General features: G+C 40.1%; 2 protein-coding genes across 2 annotated transcripts; both read left to right on the top strand.

Moving 5' to 3' along the window:
- Window positions 1-888: 888 nt before the first annotated feature.
- Window positions 889-2,288, top strand: LOC122040412 (aspartic proteinase CDR1-like). The gene is made up of 2 exons (XM_042599724.1): window positions 889-1,106; window positions 1,190-2,288. Exons 1-2 carry the CDS (start codon window positions 889-891, stop codon window positions 2,286-2,288), a joined length of 1,317 nt encoding a protein of 438 aa, XP_042455658.1.
- Window positions 2,289-5,774: 3,486 nt separating this feature from the next.
- Window positions 5,775-8,516, top strand: LOC122044371 (E3 ubiquitin-protein ligase MARCHF11-like). Its single transcript, XM_042604872.1, has 3 exons — window positions 5,775-6,186; window positions 7,218-7,428; window positions 8,197-8,516. The coding sequence occupies exons 1-3, from the start codon at window positions 5,867-5,869 to the stop codon at window positions 8,242-8,244; spliced, it is 579 nt and encodes a 192-aa protein (XP_042460806.1). The 5' UTR covers window positions 5,775-5,866; the 3' UTR covers window positions 8,245-8,516.
- The last annotated feature ends 44 nt before the right edge of the window (window positions 8,517-8,560 follow it).

Below are 8,560 nucleotides of genomic sequence, written 5' to 3'. Positions count from 1 at the left end.
CTCTAGATTTCTGATTGATTAATGATAAAAATTCTCAATAATATACCAATCTTGAATTCTAGATCCCTAATTAATACATTTGTGAAAATTACTAATAAACTTTGAAATTATTTTCGATATAAAAATAGGACATTAACATAATTTAATTTTAATTTCACCAAATTAATTAATAGTTAGTTAGTAAATGGTCATATTCTTAATACAATAGTAAGATTAATGCCAAGAAATTTAACATTGATATTAATTAACTATCTAATTATATATGATTCACCATTGAATGAAACCATTTTTTTTTTAAATGGAAGAGTAAATATATCTCAAAATTAGTTTTTCTTCTTCTATTATTGGTAAGGAGAAAGACTTAGACCGGCTTTGTAAGATAATTTTTATTCCTTTTTTTTTTTTCCATTTTTCATAAAATTACAAGTGAATGTTTAAGAGTGCTTGCAAACTTTCCTAATTCTCATATTGAGCCTTCCTTTTCTAATTATCATTTATACAAGTTTAAATGCTATTATCATATTTTTCATATATAAGCAAAAAAAAGGTTATATATATATATATTATATCATTCAAATGCCATTAATGTTTCCTTCTGTAAAAAATAATAATATATATATATATATATATATATATATATATATATATATATATATATATATATATATATATATATATATATATATATATATAAAAGCCGAAATTACTTTACATTAACTCATATATATTTTTTATATCATTCAAATGCTATTAATGTTTCCTTCTGCAATACTTTTCCTTCCAAATAAACATAGAAAGCTCGATTATAAATTCTTTAACCTTGTCAAGTAATACGACGTCGCACACTCTCTCACTCCTAGTCACTCTTTTATTTCCTCGATAAGAAACATGACGATCGTGATTTTACTTGCGCTCACTATGGCGGCGGCCGCAATGACAACGACGGCGGCGGCTGCCGCAAGTTTTAGCATCGAGCTTATCCATCGCGACTCCCCTAAATCTCCGTTCTACAATCAGTCTGCCACATCACTAGATCGCTCACGTGCAGCAATCTATCGCTCCGCCCACGAAGCCCGCCGGATTGCTGCACGTGCGCAAAGAAAAGGGTATAATTTTTTAAAAAAAATTTATTTATTTATTTTAAAATTGAAAAATAAAATAATTTTGGATGATAATTGTCGGGTTGCAGTGGCATCACGTCGTTGGACGCGGTCTCAAGGGTGGTCCCCGACTCGTTTGAGTATCTGATGGAGCTTCGTGTCGGCACGCCGCCGTTCTCCATCCTGGCCGTCGCCGACACCGGCAGCGACCTCGTCTGGGCCAACTGCGTCCCCTGCACAAAGTGCTACAAGCAGACGGCGCCGTACTTCGATCCAGGCAAATCCTCCTCCTACCGGACGCTCCCCTGCCAGTCCAACCTTTGCAAGGTCCTCTCCAGCAGCCCTTGCGCCGGCGGCAGCTCCTGCGAATACCACTATGAATACGACGACGGGTCGAAGATCGACGGCGTCCTCGGCACCGAGGACCTCACTTTCGACTCCTCCTCCGGGTCTCCGCTCGTCTTCTCCAATATCGCCTTCGGCTGCAACTCCCAGAGCAGCGGCGTCTTCAGCAGCCGCACCGCCGGGTTGGCAGGGCTCAGCGCCAGTCCCGTCTCTCTCGTCTCACAGATGGTTCCCTCTCTCGACAAGAAATACTTCTCTTATTGCCTGGTTCCCATGTCAGACACGCAGGCCAGCAGCAAAGTCATCTTCGGCTCCGCCGGCGTGGTCGTCGGAAGCAAGGTCACCACCCCGATGACGGTGGAAGATTCCTTATTCGTCCTCCGGCTAGAAGAGATCATAGTCGACGGTGCCGGCTCGGTCCCAGTCCCACCTTCCGCCCCTGGATTAAAGACAGGCAATATCATCATCGACTCCGGCACGACCGTAAACTACTTGCCCGCTGGCGTGCTCTCGAGTTTGGTGCAGCAGGTGTCGAGGGTGGTCAGCCTGCCCAAGGCTACTGATCCGGACCGCCTTCTGCCGCTGTGCTTCACGGTGACCGGCGAGCCCGATAGGCAGAAGTTACCATTTATCACGTTCAAGTTCGCCGGAGAGGCGTCGGTGAGGCTGAGCCCGACGAGCATGTTCATGCAGGAAGCGCATCAGGTGGTTTGCCTCGCGGTGACGGATTCTGGCTCCGACACGCCGATATTTGGGAACGTGGCTCAGCAAAATTTACACGTTGGGTACGATCTCGATATCCCGGCAGTGTCCTTCGCTAGTGCCGATTGCACCAAGCTTTAGGGTTAGTGTTTGCCGCTAATAAATGTCTCTACTAAATTTAGTAAAACCGGCTCCATTTTTCATGAGAATTTTTTGACCGCTCTTCAATTTTCAAAAAAATTGATAATACGTAGAGCAAAAGCAATTACACTCATCCAAACGCCTTGATATCTTGGAGCAATGAATTGGCATGGAATTTGATTGGGAATAAGATTTTCATTGAAGAATTCTGAGAATTACTTGCAAATATCAGCAAAGGAGATCTTTGTGTTACTTCGATGATCAAATCAGAAATAAAGGGAGCAAAGTAGCGATGTAAATGAAAAAAATGAGATTATGTGTGCACATACCTGTATTAGCGGAGAGTAGTGACGTAATGAAATGAAGAAGCAAAGTAGCGACATTATGTCTCTCACAATCTCCGCATTTAATAAGGCATCATCTCATTGCCTGATTCCTATCCCATCGTCATGCTTCCACCCTATTTTATAGTGACATCGTGAGTATGAGACGGGTGTATTATGTATCTATATACAAATACAATCTTCTGACTCTCTGACAAACTCATATGCTATATTAATGACGAAATGAGCTCACTGGGCGGGAGGCATATTGGGTTGTTAGTTAGAAGACGGACCTAGCATAGGTAGCCCACTTTCTCAGGAAGCCTAATTGGGCTGTGATAGTATCCTAAGAGGGAGTGAAGCTTTAGAATCGACTAGCAAATTATAGTGATGACACCTCGAGAGCCTTCTCAATCAACCTTAGTTGATTAGGAGAGAATGGAGAGCATAGTCCCGTGAGCGTCCGACATAATTGGGAAGTTGGACCCCTTGAGAGCATGTCCGATCGGTTTGGCCAATAAGGAGAGAATAGAGAGCAGAGCTTCGTGAGTATCTGATAGAGTCAGGAAGTGAAGCCCTTTGAGAGTCTATCCAATCGGCTTCTCCAATTGGGAGAGAACAGGGAGCAGAGCCCCGTGAGTGTCCATTAGAGCGGGGAGTAAGGCCTTTGAGAGCTTGTCTAATTGACATTAGCCAATTATAAGAGAACAGGGAGCTGAGCCCTATGCAAAGCCAAGTGGGAAGCGAGATCCTAGGGAATAGGTGTGACTAGACATGGTCTGTCGGTCGGTCGGTCGGTCGGGGGGGTGGGATCCCACCAGGCGGTTTTGCTTGGGTTTGATCCATCTGAGACTTTGACTACCACCTATTCTGGTAACCGAGATGCCTTCAAGTATTGGAATGCGCCTTTGACACTGTTCATGGAAGACACCTTCCGCAGGATAAAATTCTGACCTTTTCAGCGATAAGGAGGCTCTTTTCAAGATCAAGTTTTACACGCTGGAGGCGCCTTCAACCCTATAGAATGTGCTTTCCACAAACTTTATAAGAGCATCTTGACTAATCTTCAAAGGATAACTAATACACAAGCTTCTACGCATTCGATTAAGGTTCCGACTGCTCCAGCTTCCTGCTGTGACTCTGCTATAATGCTGCTATGCCTATCTATGGCTGAGAAGCCGCCCAAACACCGAGCTAGCCTTGACCATCTTCGAAAAAGTGTTTAGTAACTTTAATTCTTGTACTTACTTATTGGAAAAAGACAAGTATAGTGTGTTGCACTTATATCGACTTTCTTTATACTTGATTCCCTCTTCCGGCGGTTCCGGAAGAGGTATTTTAGTAGATTACATATCGATAGGTCCGCGGGATTTGAGTCTTGGAATAAGAGTCATAGAAAGCTCTAAACCAAGTAAAATCGACTGTGTTTGTCTCTGTCTTCTTACTTGTTCTTTTTTTAATTCTTATGTTTTTCCGTTGCATACTTTTGTTTTTCAAAATCGAAAAGAATAAGTTTTTCAAAACCACGTGATTCACCCCCACCCCTCCTCCTCTCATGTGTGACTCTATCCAACAGGTAGTGCAATGAAAGTTTTAAACATTTCAAAATTTATTGATGGACCAAAAGAGTTTCAATTAAATTACAAGTGTCCTAAAGTGTATGTACCCAAAAATATCAGCTTGAAATCATTAAACATGTGCGACTTAATCCAACGTAACAGACAGTACAATGAAAGTTTTAAACATTTCAAAATTCATTGATGGACCAAAAAAGTTTCAATTGAATTACAAGTGTCCTGAAGTATATGTACCCAGAAATATCAACTTGAAATCATTAAAAGTAGTGATCAAAAGATTTTAAGATAATTGGCATACACATAATTTATTGTTGAGATGTCAAAACTAGACACTAACACCATAAATATATTCACTGCATTACCGTCTTACATTATATGTTAAATTTTTATAAATCTAAATCCCTTAGGTCCATCAATAAGTTTTGGTCAAAAACTTATTGATGAACCTAAAAATTGATCAGACCCATTGTAAGTGATACAAATTTCTAAAGTACCCTGAAGTCTAATTTACTCAAAGATATCAGTTTGAATTCATTAACAATAGGGATCAAAAGATTTTCAAAGTTTATAATATTAAGATAATTAACACATACACATAAATTATTATAGGGCTGTCAGAACTAAACATGAATACATAAATACTTTCACTGTACTATCCTCTTCTATTATAAGTTAACTTTTCAAAATTTCAAATCACCTAGGTTCATTTAATTTTAGTTAAAACGATTAATGAATTTACAGAACTCCAATTGAATTCATTTCAACTCCTCTAAATTTATGCAATGATCCGTAACTTAATTGTTTTAAAAAATCAGAGCTACAATGGTATTGATTGTGTTGGTGTTTAAATTGTAGTATTGATTTTAAAAAGATCAGCATCATAACAACGATATAGTATGTTAAGCTGTGATATTAATTTTTAAAAAACATCACTACAACCGTTCTAGTGTTTAAAAATTAATATAATAAAAGAATAAAAAAAATAGAAGAGATATAAGAGGCGATAACAGAAAGAGAAGAAAGAAAAAATTGTTTACACGGACAAGAAGAGAGGAAAGAACAAAATTAGCTAAAAGTGGGAGGGGGACAAAATGAGAATTAAATAGGCCTTTTGGGAATAATAAAATCTAGGTGCGTTTTTGGGCATGGGTTGTGCCCGATTTTAAAGGGATCATTAAGTAACAAAATCTTCAATTGTCACCGAAATTACTAAGTCAAAAGGGAAATATACTAAGTTAAAGGACATTCAAATTTTTTTTAAACCAAATTTATCATTACAGTAAAATTACACCAAAATAGATTATGAGGTTTTTTTTAATATTTTTATAATGTAGCGTATCTCATGTTACAAATAAAGAGTGTCATTTTAATATTCTGGCCCCTTCGTTACTTGCCGGCCTTCCTAAGAATCCGATACCGACACCTACCCCTTCCACACCCATCGGCTCCGGAGTCGTCAATCCTTGTGGACCCCGAGCCATCACCTCAGATTTGCGCGAGGGAGCCGAAATTGGGGATCGATTTTCTGTTTCTCAACTTTTACACTTGTGACACTGCGCACTGCCTTCAATGATTCCTCATTTAAATCGAAATCGGTTCTTGATCTCCGCTCGCTTGTCGTGCGGTTCCGGCGATTCCGAATTCTTCAAGGAGAGAAGCAACCTCGATTTCTCCACGAATGACGGGGAACGAGCAGCGAAATGGGGCAGAATCGAGTAGTCCGGCGGCAGAGGCGCCCGAGGCCGCAGAGACGGCGGCGGGGGAGGCGGCGGAGAAGGGCCCCTGTGTGGTCACTGGCGTGGGGCGATGCGGCGGCTGCGAGGCAGACGGCGACGGCGGCGAACGGGAGGGGGATAGGATGTGCCGGATCTGCCACTTGAGTTCTCGTTCCGGGGAGGGGGGTTCCGAGCTGATCCTGCTGGGGTGCCGTTGCAAAGGCGAGCTCGGGTTCGCGCACCGCCACTGTGCCGAGGCCTGGTTTGTGGTAAAGGGCAACAGGTGCGTTTTGACTTTTGGATTTTTGCTTGATCCGCATTCATCTCCTTGAGTGCCTCTTCCCTCATCTCGTTTGTGGTGTCTGGAATCTGGTTACGCCGACGAAGTCGATTCTAGATCTAGTTTGACAAGTAAGACTATCCCTTTTCTTAAGCTATGAATCGTTTCCCTTACTGCTAGTTCAAGCTTTCTATTGATTGAAGTGGCAGAAAATTCTGGAGTTGTGCTTATTTCTATTGATTGAAGACATGAAACATTGAAGTTACTCCTGTATTTACTGCTAGAAATAATTGTTCTTGATAAACAACCACAGAAGTTCCTCCATTGTGTAAATGAAGCTGGTCAAATGGTTTTATTTGGCACTAAGAAATCTTTGATCATATAGGTTACTTTGTTTGAAAACTTTGGGAAAAGGGAGGAAAAGATAACATAAAAGAAGGGATAGAGGGTGAAAAAAAATACAGGGACATAGAGCTAAATCCAAGCTAGTTCATGCCCACAAACTTATTGATTTGATAATGTTTCATAAAATGTATATATTGGAGATCCTAATGTTTTCTCTCACCAATTTACTTGATTATTTTGCACTGAGATTTTTTCTTTTGCACAGAAATAGATAGTGGCAGGCAATTCTCTAATTTTCTACTTTGATTACTTGTCTATCTTATAAATTAAATGTTTTCATTAGTTGTATATTGAAGTATCTAGTTTTACCACCATGGAATTATATGATTTTGGTGATTTTGAAGCTACTTTTAATTTGTTGTTTTAATAGAACATATTTTACTCCTAAATTGTTTGAAACTAGCTATGGTTTTTGATACTTTGAATAAGATCCATTGCCATACATTGTGTTACTGCTTCTACTCCATCAGCAAGTTCTTGCTTCTTTTTTGTACCATCTAGAATTCTTCTTTGACACATTAGAGAAATAGGAAATCTAATTTCTTGCATCAGCAAGTTTTTTTGTTTTGTTGGTATTTATCTGTTATATAAATGTTTTGCATATGAAATTACTTGCTATGTGGATGCAGATGCTGCGAGATCTGTGGCGCCAATGCGAAAAACATCACAATTGTTATAGACAGCAGGGTTCTGGAGGAAGGCCATGCCAGGAGAGAGTTGAACACTCAAAATCCACATGACAGCGGCGAGACTCAGATCGCTTGTTGGAGGCGTCTTCCAGTCTGCAAATCGCTCATGGCTTGCCTCATAATGGCGTTCCTTCTCCTATGGTTCTTCCACGTAAGTATGCTCTGAGACTTGCTCATCCCTAACTCACTAAGAGTTCTTTACGACAATATATAATTAAAATCCGATACCGTGAGTTGTGAATTAAGTTGCTCTGAGATTGACTTGGAAAGTTTAAGCAGCTAATTACTGCAGTACGTCTCCACCACGTCATGAAGATCACATATCCGATATGTCTAAGTACGCCGACATTTTTGCTTCACTTCATCGAGAAGTTCCACACGCTAGATTCCAATTTCGTCATCGTGACATCATTAGTGCTCCCTATGAATCAATCGTGCTGACTTAAACCTCCCCTGCCTCAGCCAGATGACATGGAGGTAGACACCGAGCCAGGTCCGGGGTCCGTGCTCGTAATCAGGTCATCGGGCCAGTTGTCCGTTGACTCGATTCGTTAGGTTGAACTGGAACTAGCCTAGTAGGGAGGGTCGGTTCCGATTCCATAGGTCAAAAACTGACGGATCACTAGTTAATCGCTAGTTTAGCCCGCCTACTGACAATTTTTTTTTGTGGAAAATCGACGGTTCCTAGCAGTTGAGGGAGGGGTGGGGAGATTTTCTTGGATATTTTTTTAACGGTTAAAATCATTTGATTTTTTTTTATCAATAACTATGATTTAATGTCCGTTACTATCTAAACTTTATAAATAGAGAGTTCATTTTATTATTTTCATACACATCTTTTCTACTCTCAATCTCAATTTCGTATTCGCGTCTTTATTTCTACGTACTTTCATTTTCATGTTTTCAATTATAATGGAAGGAAACTGTGAAGGTGCATCATCTTGAGCTCAGAAGGGAAAGGAAATAGTGAATTCACGCGAGGATCCCAACATTCAATCTACTAATGATGAGATCCTGCACCTTCCGAATCCGACACCTGAAACATAAGGAAGTATCGATGCAATTACTTCTAAGGTCAAGGAAATTCCTTCTCTAAAGTCTTATATTTTTACTAAATATTTTGAGAAAGTTATTCTTCGATTGAGAGAATTGCGTGCAAAATGTAAACACTACAATGCTTCTTATTAATTCCAAGCCAGCGACGGCTAGGGGTCTTTGAAACGTCATGTAGAAATGAAACACCTATCAGAATATGAACTCGACCGTTCTCAAGCATAATTATC

Source organism: Zingiber officinale, chromosome 2A, assembly GCF_018446385.1.
Source record: "Zingiber officinale cultivar Zhangliang chromosome 2A, Zo_v1.1, whole genome shotgun sequence".
In the NCBI taxonomy this organism is placed as follows: domain Eukaryota; kingdom Viridiplantae; phylum Streptophyta; class Magnoliopsida; order Zingiberales; family Zingiberaceae; genus Zingiber; species Zingiber officinale.
The sequence above is the reverse complement of the archived record's forward strand: the minus strand, read 5'-3'. Positions and strand labels throughout refer to the sequence as shown.